We start from the raw sequence: 18,735 nt of genomic DNA on the forward strand, positions 1-18,735 counted from the left end.
AATGACAATAAAATTCTGTATAGGGGAGTCAGTGCTCAATGCACAATCATTAATCCACCCCAAGCCTTATTTTCGTCAGTCTCCAATCTTCTGAGGCATAACAAACAAGTTCTTACATGGAGAACAAATTCTTACATAGTGAATAAGTTACATGGTGAACAGTACAAGGGCAGTCATCACAAAAACTTTCGGTTTTGCTCATGCATTATGAACTATAAACAGTCAGTTCAAATATGAATACTCTTTTGATTTTTATACTTGATTTATATGTGGATACCACATTTCTCTCTTTATTATTATTAATTTTAATAAAATGCTGAAGTGGTAGGTAGATACAAGATAAAGGTAGAAAACATAGTTTAGTGTTGTAAGAGAGCAAATGTAGATGATCAGGTGTGTGCCTGTAGACTATGTGTTAATCCAAGCTAGACAAGGGCAATAAAACATCCACGTATGCAGAAGATTTCTCTCAGAACAGGGGGGATGAGGTTCTAAGCCTCACCTCTGTTGATCCCCAATTTCTCACCTGATGACCCCCCTGCGACTGTGCCTGTCTTAGGTTGTTCCACCCTTGAGGAATCTTACCTGTCTCTGGCTAACTAGTCATCTTCCGGGGCCATACAGGGAAATGTAAAGTTGGTAAGTGAGAGAGAAGCCTTATTGTTTGAAATGGTTAGCTTTTTATTTCTTTGCATATTTATGCCCTGTAGCTTCTATGGCCAGCATTTGTCTTGAGGTATCTTTACCACTTGGAAGAATTATGATACTCGGTAAATTTGATATGAGGCACGAATTCTATTTAAGGGTTGTAATTAGGAAGGAAGAAGAAAAGCTATAGAAGTAGCAGGCAGAAGAAAACATGGGAAGATTGATTATTTCTTTGACATATCTTCTTGTAGAGTAACTTCAGCATGTATAGGTTTTAAGCTACTACTTAAATTGCAAACACACATTAACATAATAGGAGTATAGTTTCATAACCAAAGCATACCTGTAATTACCAGCCATCTCCAGTGAAACCAAGAAAACCAGTTAGGCACCTTAGGCATTTGTGAAAACTTATCTTTGATATGGTGGATATTGTCCAACTGAACTTGAACAGTCTGAGAGAAATCAGACAAATTAAAACAACCCATTCCTGGGGACTGTTCACATCCCTTATGTTCTTTTAACAGTAAATAGTCTGTAGTTGTAAGATTTTGGAGCGCTACAACTTGCACTTCTCCTAATTCTTGCTTGAGTTCCAACAGTATAGATCCAGTCAAATTTGTTGTTTTACTGTATGCACAGGCCAGCTTAGATATCTCCTTCATCATTCCCATGGCAAGTCCAGGAACTGGTGGGATGAGTGCATCTACAGCTGTAGCAGTGCATGGATCTTTGTTGGGGTTTTTTGATGATCATCTTCTGGCATGAGTCTTCCAGAGAGTGCTGATGTTGGAAGTTCTTTTTCATATCATATCTTAGTTCATTTTCGGGGTAGCCCAATTCGGCTTTGATCCTCGGTATAAACAAAAACAGACCCTTTGCCTACACTTTTATATGTCCTTTATACTCTTGTGTAGAACTCATTGGAGGTTACCACACAGGAACTGCCTTTTTTTTTTTTGGTATCACTAATCTACACTTATATGACGAATATTATGTTTACTAGGCTCTCCCCTATACCAGGTCCCCCCTATAAACTCCTTTACAGTCACTGTCCATCAGCATAGCAAAATGTTGTAGAATCACTACTTGCCTTCTCTGTGTTGTACAGCCCTCCCTTTTCTCCCACCCCCCCATGCATGCTAATCTTAATACCCCCCTACTTATCCCCCCCCTTATCCCTCCCTACCCACCCATCTTCCCCAGTCCCTTTCCCTTTGGTACCTGTTAGTCCATTCTTGAGTTCTGTGATTCTGCTGCTGTTTTGTTCCTTCAGTTTTTCCTTTGTTCTTATATTCCACAGATATGTGAAATCATTTGGTATTTCTCTTTCTCCGCTTGGCTTGTTTCACTGAGCATAATACCCTCCAGCTCCATCCATGTTGCTGCAAATGGTTGGATTTGCCCTTTTCTTATGGCTGAGTAGTATTCCGTTGTGTATGTATACCACATCTTCTTTATCCATTCATCTATCGATGGACATTTAGGTTGCTTCCAATTCTTGGCTATTGTAAATAGTGCTGCAATAAACATAGGGGTGCACTGATCTTTCTCATACTTGATTGCTGCATTCTTAGGGTAAATTCCTAGGAGTGCAATTCCTGGGTCAAATGGTAAGTCTGCTTTGAGCATTTTGATGTACCTCCATACTGCTTTCCACAATGGTTGAACTAGTTTACATTCCCATCTGCAGTGTAGGAGGGTTCCCCTTTCTCCACAGCCTCACCAACATTTGTTGTTGTTTGTCTTTTGGATGGCAGCCATCCTTACTGGTGTGAGGTGATACCTTGTTGTAGTTTTAATTTGCATTTCTCTGATAATTAGCGATGTGGAGCATCTTTTCATGTGTCTGTTGGCCATCTGTATTTCTTTTTTGGAGAACTGTCTGTTCAGTTCCTCTGCCCATTTTTTAATTGGGTTATTTGCTTTTTGTTTGTTGAGGCGTGTGAGCTCTTTATATATTCTGGACGTCAAGCCTTTATCGGATGTGTCATTTTCAAATATATTCTCCCATACTGTAGGGTTCCTTTTTGTTCTATTGATGGTGTCTTTTGCTGTACAGAAGCTTTTCAGTTTAATATAGTCCCACTTATTCATTTTTGCTGTTGTTTTCCTTGCCCGGGGAGATATGTTCAAGAAGAGGTCACTCATGTTTATGTCTAAGAGGTTTTTGCCTATGTTTTCTTCCAAGAGTTTAATGGTTTCATGACTTACATTCAGGTCTTTGATCCATTTTGAGTTTACTTTTGTATATGGGGTTAGACAATGGTCCAGTTTCATTCTCCTACATGTAGCTGTCCAGTTTTGCCAGCACCATCTGTTGAAGAGACTGTCATTTCACCATTGTATGTCCATGGCTCCTTTATCAAATATTAATTGACCATATATGTCTGGGTTAATGTCTGGATTCTCTAGTCTGTTCCATTGGTCTGTGGCTCTGCTCTTGTGCCAGTACCAAATTGTCTTGATTACTATGGCTTTATAGTAGAGCTTGAAGTTGGGGAGTGAGATCCCCCCTACTTTATTCTTCTTTCTCAGGATTGCTTTGGCTATTCGGGGTCTTTGGTGTTTCCATATGAATTTTTGAATTATTTGTTCCAGTTCATTGAAGAATGTTGCTGGTAGTTTCATAGGGGTTGCATCAAATCTGTATATTGCTTTGGACAGGATGGCCAGTTTGACTATATTAATTCTTCCTAGCCACGAGCATGGGATGAGTTTCCATCTGTTAGTGTCCCCTTTAATTTCTCTTAAGAGTGACTTGTAGTTTTCAGAGTATAAGTCTTTCACTTCTTTGGTTAGGTTTATTCCTAGGTATTTTATTTTTTTTGATGCAATTGTGAATGGAGTTGTTTTCCTGATTTCTCTTTCTGTTGGTTCATTGTTAGTGTATAGGAAAGCCACAGATTTCTGTGTATTGATTTTGTATCCTGCAACTTTGCTGTATTCCGATATCAGTTCTAGTAGTTTTGGGGTGGAGTCTTTAGGGTTTTTTATGTACAGTATCATGTCATCTGCAAATAGTGACAGTTTAACTTCTTCTTTACCAATCTGGATTCCTTGTATTTCTTTGTTTTGTCTGATTGCCGTGGCTAGGACCTCCAGTGCTATGTTAAATAACAGTGGAGAGAGTGGGCATCCCTGTCTAGTTCCCGATCTCAGAGGAAATGCTTTCAGCTTCTCACTGTTCAATATAATGTTGGCTGTGGGTTTATCATAAATGGCCTTTATTATGTTGAGGTACTTGCCCTCTATTCCCATTTTGCTGAGAGTTTTTATCATGAATGGATGTTGAACTTTGTCAAATGCTTTTTCAGCATCTATGGAGATGATCATGTGGTTTTTGTCTTTCTTTTTGTTGATGTGGTGGATGATGTTGATGGACTTTCGAATGTTGTACCATCCTTGCATCCCTGGGATGAATCCCACTTGGTCATGGTGTATGATCCCTTTGATGTATTTTTGAATTCGGTTTGCTAATATTTTTTTGAGTATTTTTGCATCTACGTTCGTCAGGGATATTGGTCTGTAGTTTTCTTTTTTGGTGGGGTCTTTGCCTGGTTTTGGTATTAGGGTGATGTTAGCTTCATAGAATGAGTTTGGGAGTATCCCCTCCTCTTCTATTTTTTGGAAAACTTTAAGGAGAATGGGTATTATGTCTTCCCTGTATGTCTGATAAAATTCCGAGGTAAATCCATCTGGCCAGGGGGTTTTGTTCTTTGGTAGTTTTTGGATTACCGCTTCAACTTCGTTGCTCGTAATTGGTCTGTTTAGATTTTCTGTTTCTTTCTGGGTCAGTCTTGGAAGGTTGTTTTTTTCTAGGAAGTTGTCCATTTCTCCTAGGTTTCCCAGCTTGTTAGCATATAGGTTTTCATAGTGTTCTCTAATAATTCTTTGTATTTCTGTGGGGTCCGTTGTGATTTTTCCTTTCTTGTTTCTGATACTGTTGATTTGTGTTGACTCTTTTTTTCTAAATAAGTCTGTCTAGAGGCTTATCTATTTTATTTATTTTCTCGAAGAACCAGCTCTTGGTTTCATTGATTTTTGCTATTGTTTTATTCTTCTCAAATTTATTTATTTCTTCTCTGATCTTTATTATGTCCCTCCTTCTGCTGACCTTAGGCCTCATTTGTTCTTCTTTTTCCAATTACGATAATTGTGACATTAGACCATTCATTTGGGATTGTTCTTCCTTTTTAAAATATGCTTGGATTGCTATATACTTTCCTCTTAAGACTGCTTTTGCTATGTCCCACAGAAGTTGGGGCTTAGTGTTGTTGTTGTCATTTGTTTCCATATATTGCTGGATCTCCATTTTGATTTGGTCATTGATCCATTGATTATTTAGGAGCGTGTTGTTAAGCCTCCATGTGTTTGTGAGCCTCTTTGCTTTCTTTGTACAGTTTATTTCTAGTTTTATGCCTTTGTGGTCTGAAAAGTTGGTTGGTAGGATTTCAACCTTTTGGAATTTTCTGAGGCTCTTTTTGTGGCCTAGTATGTGGTCTATTCTGGAGAATGTTCCATGTGCACTTGAGAAGAATGTATATCCTGTTGCTTTTGGATGTAGAGTTCTATAGATGTCTATTAGGTCCATCTGCTCTACTGTGTTGTTCAGTGCTTCCATGCCCTTACTTATTTTCTGCCCGGTGGATCTATCCTTTGGGGTGAGTGGTGTGTTGAAGTCTCCTAGAATGAATGCATTGCAGTCTATTTCCCCCTTTAGTTCTGTTAGTATTTGTTTCACATATGCTGGTGCTCCTGTGTTAGGTGCATATATATTTAGAATGGTTATATCCTCTTGTTGGACTGAGCCCTTTATCATTATGTAGTGTACTTCTTTATCTCTTGTTACTTTCTTTGTTTTGAAGTCTATTTTGTCTGATATTAGTACTGCAACCCCTGCTTTCTTCTCGCTGTTGTTTGCTTGAAATATGTTTTTCCATCCCTTGACTTTTAGTCTGTACATGTCTTTGGGTTTGAGGTGAGTTTCTTGTAAGCAGCATATAGATGGGTCTTGCTTTTTTATCCATTCTATTACTCTGTGTCTTTTGATTGGTGCATTCAACCCATTAACATTTAGGGTGACTATTGAAAGATATGTACTTATTGCCATTGCAGGCTTTAAATTCATGGTTTCCAAAGGTTCAAGGTTAGCCTCTTTAGTATCTTAGTGCCTAACTTAGCTCGCTTATTGAGCTGTTATATACACTGTCTGGAGATTCTTTTCTTCTCTCCCTTCTTGTTCCTCCTCCTCGATTCTTCATATGTTGGGTGTTTTGTGCTGTGCTCTTTCTAGGAGTGCTCCCATCTAGAGCAGTCCCTGTAAGATGTCCTGTAGAGGTGGTTTGTGGAAAGCAAATTCCCTCCGCTTTTGTTTGTCTGGGAGTTGTTTAATTCCACCATCATATTTGAATGATAGTCGTGCTGGATACAGTATCCTTGGTTCAAGGCCCTTCTGTTTCATTGTATTAAATATATCATGCCATTCTCTTCTGGCCTGTAAGGTTTCTGTCGAGAAGTCTGATGTCAGCCTGATGGGTTTTCCTTTATAGGTGACCTTTTTCTCTCTAGCTGCCTTTAAAACTCTTTCCTTGTCCTTGATCTTTGCCATTTTAATTATTATGTGTCTTGGTGTTGCCCTTCTTGGATCCTTTCTGTTGGGGGTTCTGTGTATTTCCGTGGTCTGTTCGATTATTTCCTCCCCCAGTTTGAGGAAGTTTTCAGCAATTATTTCTTCTAAGATACTTTCCATCTCTTTTCCTCTCTCTTCTTCTTCTGGGACCCCTATAATACGGATATTGTTCCTTTTGGATTGGTCACACAGTTCTCTTAATATTGTTTCATTCCTGGAGATCCTTTTATCTCTCTCTATGTCAGCTTCTATGCGTTCCTGTTCTCTGATTTCTATTCCATCAATGGCCTCTTGCATCCTATCCATTCTGCTTATAAACCCTTCCAGAGTTTGATTTCTGTGATCTCCTTTCTGACATCTGTGATCTCCCTCCGGATTTCATCCCATTTCTCTTGCGTATTTCTCTGCATCTCTGTCCGCATGTTTATGATTCTTATTTTGAATTCTTTTTCAGGAAGACTGGCTAGGTCTGTCTCCTTCTCTGGTGTTGTCTCTGTGATCTTTGTCTGCCTGTAGCTTTGCCTTTTCATGGTGATAGGAATAGACTGCAGAACTGGGACGAGTGACTGCTGGAAGAACTTCCCTTCTTGTTGGTTTGTGGCCCTCCTCTCCTGGGAGAACAGCGACCTCTAGTGGCTTGTGCTGCGCAGCTGCGCGCAGACAGGGTTTCTCCTTCCTGCCTGGCTGCTATGGAGTTAATCTCCGCTGTTGCTGTGGGCGTGGCCTGGCTCGGGCTGCTCCTCCAATATGGTGGAGTCGCGTTGGAGGGGGAATGGCCTGGAGGCTATTTATCTCTGTAAGGGGCCTCCCTGCTCCCTGCAGCCCAGGTGTTAGGGTGCTCAGAGATCCCCGGATTCCCTATCTCTGGATTAAGTGTCCCACCCTGCCCCTTTAAGACTTCCAAAAAGCACTTGCCAAAAGAAAACAACGACCACAAAAAAAAAAAAATGATCGCTCGCTTTTCTGGTGTCCTCCGGTGCCAGGCCTCCGGTGCCCGCTCACTGTTCTTGTTGCCCTGTTTCCCTAGTATTGGGGTCCCTATCTCTTTAAGACTTCCAAAAACCGCTTGCCAAAAAAAAAAAAATTGGTCGCGCGCTTTTCCTATGTCCTCCGGCGCCCGGCCTCCGGTGCCCGCTCACTGTTCTTGCTGCCCTGATTCCCTAGTATCCAGGGCCCCCTGCACAAGCACTGTGTCTGCACTCTGGCCCGGATGGCTGGGGCTGGGTGTTCAGCAGTCCTGTGCTCCGTCTCCCTCCCGCTCTGCCTATTCTTCTCCCGCCGGGAGCTGGGGGGAGGGGCGCTCGGCTCCCACGGGGCCGGGGCTTGTATCTTACCCCCTTCGCGAGGCGCTGGGTTCTCTCAGGTGCGGATGTGGTCTGGATATTGTCCTGTGTCCTCTGGTCTTTATTCTAGGAAGGGTTGTCTTTGTTATATTTTCATAGATATATGTGGTTTTGGGAGGAGATTTCCGCTGCTCTACTCACGCCGCCATTTTCCGATCCTTCCAATACTGGAATTTTTAAATAATACTTATTGATAACATGAGAAAACACTTATGCTAAGTTTTTCAAAAATATACCATCTGTATGGCAAAGATTATTTCAATTTTGTGTATAAAACACAAACACACACTTTTGTATAGGAAAATCATGAGGAAAATGCACCAACCACTAAGTACTTTTATATGGGCTTATTACAGGTTATCTTATGCTCTATCCTTTTCCTTTATTGTCAAAAATTTCTGTAATTTATATGCATTTTAATTATCAGGAAAAACAAACATCCTTATTTTGGAGTCTTTTTTATTTCATTTAGAGATATAAAGGCAAGTCCCTGAAACCACAGGCATTGCTTTCCATCACCTCCAGCAGGTACAGAAATCGTGTCCACACTCTGGAAGCAAGAAATCTGGTAAAGCCCATGGTGTTCACTCACCGTCAATATTCTTCAGACAATGGATACCAAGGGTGATGCACAGCACTGAAAGAGAAAGCAGGACATTAGCTCAGCAGCTCTGTCTCACTGCCCAAGAGAAGGTTTCTCTGAGTGAGCTTTAGGCCCTGCTCCAATCTCTGAGTGACAACCACACCCCTACCACCCAGAGCCCCGCCCACTCCCACACTTCCAGGGGAAACTGCCCCTGCAGCCCATCTCCCACGTTCAGAGCAGCAGGGCCACATCAGGGCACCCACAGCCCCCAGGCACAACTGATGCCACCACTCCATAAAATAGGAATTTTACTATTGTGTTAGGATAAACCTGAATACAATCTACCACGGGATTCATTATCACTCAGTCTCTATTAACATAATCATTTTTTTCCATTATTAAAGGAATGAAAGATGAACTGTCTCCACAGGCCCCTGGAAGTACAGTGGGCCGCAGGCACTGTGCCTCTGGATCTAAAGGGAAAGCCACCCAAGGGCAAGTCACCCAGCACAGGGGGAAGCCCAGGCAGCAGTGAATTCACAAATTTGCTGGCTGGTTTGCTCCTGGTCTGGCCTGGGCCCGGCTCACTTTACTGTTGGGTCCCAGACAGAGCCCTGGAATTGACCTCTGTTCTGAGGTCTGCAGGGAGCTCTTTTGTCACTCCTTCACTGGAGAGCAGGCCTGCCTCCCTGATTTCAGGAAGCTTAATGACTCTGACAAACTCCATGCAACAGAAAACCAACTGTGAAATCACATCACTTATGATGGTAATTTAATATATCATAAATTTCTGTTGAGGCCTTCAATTGCTTTCATGTCTTCTGGAGTCAGTTCAAAGTCAAAAACCTAAAAGGAAGGAGAGATCAGATGGCCTCTGCCTGGGAACCAGGGGCCTTGCCAGCTGGGTGGAGACAGGGCCCTTCTGCCTGCACTTTCCCACCCCTCTCTGCTCCACTTCATAAATGAGAGGCTTAAGGCTCGCTTACCCTAAACCTTTCCAAGTGAGGTGCCTGCAAAAGAAAAGGAAAAAAATTCACCCCCCCCCACCCCCCGCAAACCAAAGAACACCTGGACAATCAGGAATATACACCAGTTGACTTGAGGAAAAACTTCTCTCAGGTTTGCCTTTCAACCTCTAGAATTAGATGCAGCTGTAAACTAAAGAGAGCTTGGAGGGAAGTAATGCCCCTGTAAGGCTGCCATACAACCCAGTGACCCCACAGGAAGCATTCCTCATCAGCCATCACCACCCCCACAATTCTCCTCCCAGATGAGCTTTCTCTTCCCACAGTGGGAAAATCTTTCTGATTGACATCAGACACACTCACAGATCTTACATTCAGAGAGCTCTTCATTTCAGATAAGTCTTTCTTACTTAAGTTCAGATTTGTTCTCATTTGACAATAAACAGCCCCTAATGGAGAGTCCATTAATAGCAAAGCAGACAGATTTTGGGTAAGAAATACAAAAGCAAGAATCTCAGTATTTCATCCAGGAGACAATGTCATGGAAAATTCAGTGCCTTTATCTGCTATCTATTTATCTATCCATCATTCATCTTAAAATATACCCCATGCCATGGGGATATAGACTAACACGGTGAATTGAATTGAAATATAAAATGGGATTTTTTTCATGATTGGTTGAACAATGACATATAGATTTGTCTATCAGGTATTTCCATAACTTGAATGAACTCAATCTATGTGTGAGGGTTTTAGAGCAACTGAATCATAAATAGTGGGCTCCAAATATTTTGTTTGCCAAATGTTAAACTCATAATGAAATTTTGGCTCTCATATTAAAATGGGCAATACTGATGCAGTTTCTCACCATTCTCTGTATGTTCAGGACAAAGCTGAAGACACTGATTGATATAAGGGATGGGGGGATAAATGGGGAGCATTAGGGAATAAACCACTCATTCATTTGCTAACTAGGAAAATCTAGAAGCTTATATCTAGCCTGCTACCTGCCAGGAGCTCTGCTGAGGAAAGGTGCTGAGAGCTGACCCAGGGAAGTGTACATGTAGGGTTTGAGTCCAGTGAGCACACTGACACAGAAACATGCCATGTAGGCTAACTGGGCCAGAAACAGCCTCCCTAACAAGCCATGCCAAGTGCTACGGGTTCCCGGATGTTTCAACATAGCAGCTAATCCTGTTTAGGTTGATACTGAAATACAAATAGGAGCTCCTCAGGCAGAGGAGGGGAAGGAGAGGAACCAGGGTTGTCAAAGGTCTTTATTGCAAGGAAGGACTTGCAGAATAGATGAAAATCAGCGAGGAAAAACGCTCAGTGCCATGTGAAGACATGGCAAAGCCAGGACCAGGATCTGTAACACCTAGGACCCTGAGGCTAGTGCTCCTCCATCCTGCTGCCCCTATGGCACCCAGGGAGAGGTGGGTGGGATGAAGGGACACACAGCCCTGGTTCTAGCACGCAACCTCACTGGGAGGGACTGCCAGCCTGTACCTGTAAGTTTCCCTTGATTCTCTTCTCCCTGAACCTCTTGGCCAGGACCACCACCTCCCACTGCAGCTTGTAGCACAGGGTGACCTGGCCTGGGTTTCTACTGTGTTTCTTGGCAATTTCCTTCATTACTGGATCCTCCAAGAGATGTGGGCTGTCCTCTGGCACCCTGAAAATAGCAATCACACACAGACTGAGGGTGTAGGACTGGAAATGTAGTGTTGCTGGACTCTTTTTCCTAATTCCCAGACAATTGAGAGAAGTAGCTATATATGGTTGGTATGGTTAAAATAGTGTCATGAATATTCACAGAGATTTGTTCATAGTTGTGCCAAACTGGAAACAACCAATAATTCCATCGACAGGTGAATGGAGACAACTTGTGCTGTCTGTGTCCACATAAAGGAATATTACGCAGCAATAAATGTAATGAACTTGACACTTGCAGCAGCATGGATCAACCCACAGACAGATGTGAGCTGGAGAAGCCAGACACAAAAGCATATGTGCTCCATGCCTACTCTTATACACACAAGGTAGTGCTGGGACACAGCACACTACTTAAAGTTGAACACAAAAATCCAAGAAATGGTGAGAAAGAATTGTTGGGGAAAGACACCAAAGGACTCTTGCAGGAAGTAGAAGGGCTCTGTAACTGTATAGGGGTGTGGACTATACTGCACCTACCTCTCAAAAATTGTACAGCTAAGAATCAATGTGAGAAGCTGTATAAATTTTGCCATAATATCATGCTTAAAGATAACATTTGGAGTGGAGTTTGCTCATATGTATGAACAAGACCCAAGAATGTTGAGAACATGAAGCTCAGTGAAGGCTTGTGGGAATTCACTACACTATGTGTCTGTGTTTTTATCTTTGAAACTTCCCATAAGAACATGTTAAAACTTAATGTAAAAAGTGTCTCATCACCGTCAGAGTTACTGACACAGCTCAGACCTGATGCTCTCATTACCACTTTGGGTCTCTTTGGGTTCCCAGAGCACTGTAGGCAACTAGAACGATGTCCTTGGACTTGCAGAATTCCAGAAGTTTGCTCTGGTGGAGGTAAGGGTGACATTCCACCTGTAAATTGCCAAGACCAACAGGTATCAGACCACATGAGCCAATTACATGTAAATTTGAGAAGCCATTTGAAGAAATATTTAACACTATGGTAATATATGTACTCTATCTTCCAGATTGGAAATCTTCCCCATGCACCTTTGGAAATCAACTCATGTGCTATCAGTTTTCAAGGACACAAAACAATTTTCTTCTGATTTTTTCATTAGTGTCTGAAACAATTAAAGACAATTTTGCCCAGATTGTACTCTCTGCAAGCAAATAATTGACCTTAGAACATCTAACACTGTAGAAAGCAAAGCAGAAAGGGAAGACTTGGAGGCACATCAAGGACTGGGGAGGTCACTTGAAGAGGCTCCTACTTACCATAAAGGGGACAAAGTGATCATAAATAAGAACAGTAACTACACTGGGCGGGAAGCATCTTATTTGTTAAATTTCATGAGTTTACATTGATACATACATGTGTGATCAAGCCTGGGGATCTAACCTCCAAATTACAGGAAGTAGAAGACATAGTCATGTCAAACTGTATCACAGGGATCAATAAATAAAACCTATTTTGCAGAAGATTTAAGAAAAAAGCTGAGTTTCTTTTACAATAAAATTGAGTGGAAGAGAGGGAGAGTGGTGAGGAGAAGGGAGAGAGAATGAAGGACGGGGGACAGGGACATAGTTCAACATATTTTGAATTATTCTTCACAAATAATTTCTAGTCATAAAATAAGGTGATAAATATAACCATTTGAATGGTGTCTTGAATGAAATTCAATATTCATTTTTTACAAGGCCATAAAACTCTACAGTAGCACAGTGCTTGCAGCTTGGCAGCATATGTTAGTTAAGAAAGTATTTCTGGTATGATTTACTCATTCTTCGCTCCCCACTCCTGTGCTTTCTCTGCACCTGCTCCAGCGGGACTTCCCATAAGGCGGTGGAGGCAGGTCCATGTCCACTGCATCCCTGGGGGATGGGCTGCTCCTCAGCGGGCCCCACCCCCGGCTCCCTAAACCGCTTCTGCCCTCTCCTCTGGCTGTCCCCACACCACACTCTCCTCTTTTCCTCTCTCCTGCCTGGAAACTCGTATTCAATCCCCTAACCAGTGCCTCCCTGCCTGATCCTTACATGTTGACATCCTGCCCTCCTCCTGTTCATTCTGTGACCTTTCTCGGGGGAGCTAACCCGTTTCTGTGAGTTTCATTACCACCCATAAAGTTACACTTCCAAACTTTGCATCTCACCTGACATCCTTCCTGAGCACCAGATCAGTCTGGCCATGTGCCCATTCAGCTCATGCTCTCAGGTGGCTCACAGGAACCTCAAGCCCACATGCAAGTCATGGATACATAGTCTTCCCACCCCACTCAACCTTCCTTCTTTGGCATTTCCTGCTGCAGTGAAGGAATGATCATCTATACCATCCACATCATGAATAATGGGGGTTGTTACTTAAGGAAGAGGGTGTGCAGAGCACTCAGTAAGGAGTCCACGGTGGGCTGGGCACTCATCTGGTTGCACACGGGCTTGTACTTGAGGCCTGGCTTGTTCAGGATCATGTCCAACTGTTTGTGATTGAAATTGGACACCCCGATGGACTTGGTTAAACCTGCATCTTTGCACTTCTCCAGAGCCTGGGAGGAAGGAAACGGGTGGCAAACCCTTAATGCACTTTGGCCCTTTCACCTGGCATGGAACTTTTCAAAAACTGGAAATCTGTTTTAACATAATATGACAATTTGAACCCAAAAGTTTTATCACCTTAATATATTATTTTCTCATCTACTTTGTTGCTGTGTACACACATTGTATTTCCTGGAGTCTATGACATGCACAGCAGGACAGTAAGTAGATATTAAGGTGCTTAAATGTCCCCCTTGCCTCCTGCCCTCTTCCATGTGTTTATTTCAGCATGAGGCAGGAACAGTTCTCTGACAAATGGTATTGTCCTCAAAGCCAGAGGAACTCTCACTAGGAGGACGTCCTTGTGCCTCTTTCCTAGAATGGTGAAGGAGTCTCTGCAATGGTGAAAGCAAGGGCTGGCTTCCTGCTTCCACTAACTCAGAGGGCAGGTCTTCCCCCGCCGACCCTGGGGGTGCTAATCTGTCCCAGGTAGAGCTCCAGCTCTTCCCGAATTTGCCTTCTTAGCATCCCCCTGAGAGGGAAACAGGCACACCCTGCTTGGTGGGGAAAACAAACCCCTACTGAGACCCAGGCAAGTTGAGATTAAAATAGATCTTGTTCATCCTCTTTGCCAATGACAGCACTGAAGTCCGGAGGAGCCAGAGAGGAGGCTGAGGGCAGACTGAGGGGGCCACAGCCCCCTTCCTCTGACCTGCTCCCAGTGGCTTCCGCCTGGTTGCACGGCGCCTCCTGGTGTCGGGACCAGTAGTTACCACCCATGTTTCCCGCAGGTCCAATGTAAAATAGTTTCCCCACTGGTATCCTTGGAGAAAAGCTCCTCCCCACACTGGAATACAAACAGGAGAGGATGAAGAAGGGTTTGTCTAAGAATGACCTCCCTGGAGCTGAAGGCACTTGGTCAGGCCACCTGCACGAGGCCGTGGTTACTAATCAGACAGAGAGAGAGGGTGAAGGAGTGTGCAAGAGAAAATATAGGGCAAAGGAGCCCAGAATCTTGTGAGAGTCGGGAGCCAAGTACCTCAGCACCTTCCCACCCACACACCCCTAAACCACACACCCCTAAACCAGTTGGAAGTGATCTTCCGTCACAAGGATAGGCTGGTGAGGATGATGGGATTCAGTGTTACTGCTAACCGATATGCTTTTGATCCTGTTTGTAAGATAACCCAACTCAGAGGTAGTGAGGATAGGAGACGTTGGATCCGTGAAGCCCAGCGGGACCCCGGTCATACAATATGGACCATCCCAGGGACCGTCATCTTTTCTGGGCAGAGAGGTCCGAGGGAGGTGGGATTTCCTGTCATACCTCGGCCGTCTGCCCTTATTCCTCACCCTCGAGGACACTAATCCTGAGGACCTCCAGACAGAGGCACCTCACTGATAGCTGCCTGCTAGTCTCCCCAAATCTTTGAGGTGAAGGCTGGGAGGACACTCCATCTCAAGGTCCTGGGATGAGGACAAAAAGGTCTCAATGGGAGGTGACATAACTGTTATGAAACGTCTGTTCATGCAGCACTTCCGTCTACCACACTGAGTCCCACCTCTCTCAGGAAGGCCCCCGGGAAATCTAGCTGGAATGAGGTAATAGAGACACAAAACCAGTGATGAAATAGTCTTGGAAACCAGAGGAAGGCAAACCCAAACCTGACCTTCATGGCAACAGGCACGTGGATAAGGAAGAGGTCTACATAGTCCAGCTGAAGCTTCTTCAGCGATCTTTCCAGGGCTGGTCGGACCAACTCTGGTCGGAAGAAAGTAGCCCAAAGCTGCAGTGACCGAGAGAAATAAAAACTGCTCATGATCTCCCACATCTGGGACCAAAACTAAACATCATAGTTAGAAGACAGAGCAAAACAATCTACTGTGGTCTAAAGATCAGAAGCGGCGGGCTGTGTGGCTGCTCCTAGTGTTGGTCACACCCTTAACTGGCCCTGGCATTTATCTGAGTGACTCTAAGGAAACGGAATGAAACTGAGGTGGGCAGGAAAAGCAGCCTAAGAGATTCAAAGTCATCTCTGAAAGGAGTCAAGGCAGGTCAGGCCAGGGCAAAGGGCTCTGCAGTCCTACTGTGCACGCCTGCAGACAGTCCTGCTGAGGGGCCACTGTCTAAACACAAGTAAGTCCTGATCATATGCACACAGATCATTCTGTAGAGACCATTTTACACTGGAGCAGGGTTTCATCTTAAGAAACTTTACAAAGTTAGGAGTCAGTACACCCAACACTGACTTGAAGAAGTGATTCCTAGCCTGGCTAATTTCTGAATAATGTGTCTACGCACTTCGCTCTGTCCTGAGGGGTCCACTGAGGAATCAAAGGAGTGGCCTCCTCTGTGGCCATTTGCTCCGTCCGTCCAACACATATGCAGTGTATGGGGCCCAATTTGGTTTGGCATACAAGTGCTGACTGCTGTTCAGATGCCTTGGATCAAAGTAAGCCTTTGGTGTTTTCTGTTTCTCAATAATGGGCCTCACAGTATTAGGAGGCAAAAAAGGTATTGACACTAAGATTAAAGTTGTTTTTTTCAAAATAACATATCCAGCCTTCCAGCCCCCCTTGGTATCTCCCACACTTGGCACCTTGGTGGTGTAGAATAAGTCCTCTCTCTTCACTGTGCCATCAGCAATCTTCTCTCGAAGGGCCTGGACAACCTCCTCCTCATTTTGATAGACGTAGGCTGCATCGACATGGCGGTAACCTACATCAATAGCCACTTTGGTGGCTTCCCTAGCCTTGCTCTTAGGAACCTGTAAGATACAGAGTAGGAGGGTTGGTAAGCAGCCCCATTCACACAGGACCGATTTATTTCCTTAGTAGCATTTCCCCAGCTCTTACTGTGGGTCTCCTAGTGCCCTGGTTGGTGGTTGTGGCCTGGGAACCAAACCTGTACTCTGGGAGCACAGGCTACACTCCACACGGGAATGAGTTGGTGACCTGGGCCTCACCAGGGAAACTGGAAACTCAAGGTTCAATCAGTAAAGAATTCCTTGTAAGGAAGTAGCTAACAGGAAATCTTCTGACACTTGGAGAAAGCTTCTAAAGGCATAGATGGGGATGAAGATGGAGGTGAAGGTGACATACATGGAAAAAAGAGATCAGAGCATCTGTTTTTGGCTTAGAATGGAAAACAAGTCCAAACACCATGCTCCATCCAGTGTCCACCCAACTGGGTTCTTTAATTCAGCTTAAAGTCATTCTTCATTGCTTTCTATCCTTCCTTCCCCAGGGGCTCTCATGGAACATTTATGCAACAAGCGTTCATTAAGTGCCTCCTGTGTGCCTGACGTTGCGCTAGGCCCTGAGGCCCTGGGAATCTGACCATTAGCAGAGGCCCATATCTCCAGGAGAGGCACCCCCTGTGCTGAGGCATAATGGCAGGTATGAGAGGGGACCATGTCATTGCAAGGAGACTGGCAGCCACTTGCTGTTGATAGCTCCTGTCCCACCTCTACCAAGATGGAGCATGCTGCTGTCTATCATTTATGCAGACAGTTGCTCCTAAGAACCCACAGCTGCCCCTGCCTCACCCTGTGACCTGAACTGGGCACTCTAAGTATGCTGCAGTCACCATGTGGACATGTGGGTAATACATTTGGTGACAAGACCAATTCCATCTCCATTGCTCTCTGTGTCCCTACATCTACTTTGCAAACACCTAATGCTTGCAGGAATAGTGTCTTCTTCTCAGACAAAGGTTTCTGTGATATAAGACCTTCTGCACCAACACACTGAGTGCAAAGCTGCTACCATGCAGTCCTGTAGGTGGTCCTTTCCTCCTGGGCCCCCTGCCTACCAGGCATTTCAAGCAAACGGCAGAGCAGCTCTGCCTCAGGCAGCTGGCAAGTCTGGGAAGAGCAGCCATTGCTTGTATTTTAAACACATAAGAAACAAGCAGAGGGACAGTACTTACCCAGGACAGCTATCCCACAATTAAAGGTAAATCACACCAAGTGTGAAAATACATGGTAAGCATCCAGAGTACACATTGAGTCACCAAAATAATAATAATAATAAAGATAATCCACTCTCAAAATGATCTCTGAATTCACAGTATCATTAGCTGGTCTCACAGAGTACAAAGGGAACTGGAGAAATGAAGGCCCAGATGGGTCCTGCCAAGTCACCCAGGGTGTCCCAGCCTCAGGGCACATGACTGCAGACCACCTCTCCTAGGCTGTTTGCATTCAACCCTCCAGCTGCCTGGCTTCTACTTACTTCCTCAGGAGCAGCAGTGCCAAGCCCTAGCAGAGGCATGACATGCTCATCACTAAGCTTCACTGAATGACTGTGCTTGAGGTCCATCACCATCCTCGAGCCTGTCCTGTCCACCTGCCTTCCCTCCCTTTCCTGACTGAGAGCCAAGGAGGAGTCAAGACTCTAGCTTTCGTTATTTATACCCAGTACAACGAGAGGCAGGGCTGGGATCAAGGCCACACGGATTGGGAAATAAAACCGTATGCAGCCTACTGACTTCTTTGTAACTCTTTCTCATCTCTACAGGCATATCTCACAGGAGTGGCAATGGAAATTTCAGGCACAGCACAGGAGTATGACTTTTCTCTTCAACATCGCTCACCCTTGACACCTAAGTTTAAAAATAAAAATTAACCATGGCAATTTGTCCCTGATTACAATATTAGATTTACCCTACAAGATGCAAAATAATCATTAGGCTGGTCATTTTGAAACACTAATTGTACCTTAGGACCTTAGTCAGGATCCTCACCCTTCATTTGGTTCAAAATGTCCACCAAAAAGATGAAGATGTTATTCAGAATTCCTTGAACAGAGCTCCATGCCTTGCCCTGAGCACACATGCAACAAACTTCCAAGGGAATGTCATTTCCTTATCCCTGGATCAGACCTCATTCCACCTTTGGATTCTCTGTCTTGTTTCTTTGAATGTTTCTGTCAGCAAAACAGTTGTCTGAGCTCCAGGACACCTTTGTGTAGTTTTGGCCACATATCAGCTATGCCTCCTCCTGGAACAGCCTCCTTGATATCCCCTCGTTCCCTTCAGCCTCATGAACGCGTAGTGACCCTAATGCCAGGTGCCCTGCCCACATCCTACACAAGGGTCTCTGCGACCTCTCCGGGAGGGCCGAATCACTCTGTCCCCTGCGCCCACATTATTCTGGCTTCTATGAATGCAGCCCAACAAGCCGTGTTAGTGAAGTTACACTCTCACTGCTAAGGAACTCTGCTGGATAAAGCCCTCTGAACAGTGTTTTGTTTACTGTCACTATTACACCTGTGGCTGCTTGAGGACAGAATTCTGCCTGATTCTGTTACCCATGGATTTTGTATTGATCCAATCATTGTGTCAGCACA

The 18,735-nt window shown here is 44.1% G+C and overlaps 1 protein-coding gene across 2 annotated transcripts in view; it reads right to left on the minus strand.

Moving 5' to 3' along the window:
* LOC118913917 (aldo-keto reductase family 1 member C15-like) overlaps nucleotides 1–17,887 on the minus strand; it is a 55,263-nt gene extending 37,376 nt beyond the window's left edge. Inside the window, exons 1-6 of one of the 2 annotated variants that reach the window (XR_008996333.1) lie at nucleotides 17,620–17,885; nucleotides 15,984–16,151; nucleotides 15,054–15,170; nucleotides 14,157–14,230; nucleotides 13,272–13,394; nucleotides 11,656–11,763 (exon numbers count right to left, since the gene is read on the minus strand). Coding sequence is in view for 1 of the 2 variants with exons in the window: in XM_057498109.1 (XP_057354092.1) it covers nucleotides 15,054–15,170; nucleotides 15,984–16,151; nucleotides 17,620–17,712 (378 nt within the window). In the remaining variant the exon portion in view is untranslated. Of the gene's footprint in view, nucleotides 1–11,655; nucleotides 11,764–13,271; nucleotides 13,395–14,156; nucleotides 14,231–15,053; nucleotides 15,171–15,983; nucleotides 16,152–17,619 lie in introns of those variants that run through there. The other variant, XM_057498109.1, reaches the window with a different exon arrangement.
* Nucleotides 17,888–18,735: the final 848 nt, after the last annotated feature.

Source organism: Manis pentadactyla, chromosome 3, assembly GCF_030020395.1.
Source record: "Manis pentadactyla isolate mManPen7 chromosome 3, mManPen7.hap1, whole genome shotgun sequence".
Classification (NCBI taxonomy): Eukaryota; Metazoa; Chordata; class Mammalia; order Pholidota; family Manidae; genus Manis; species Manis pentadactyla.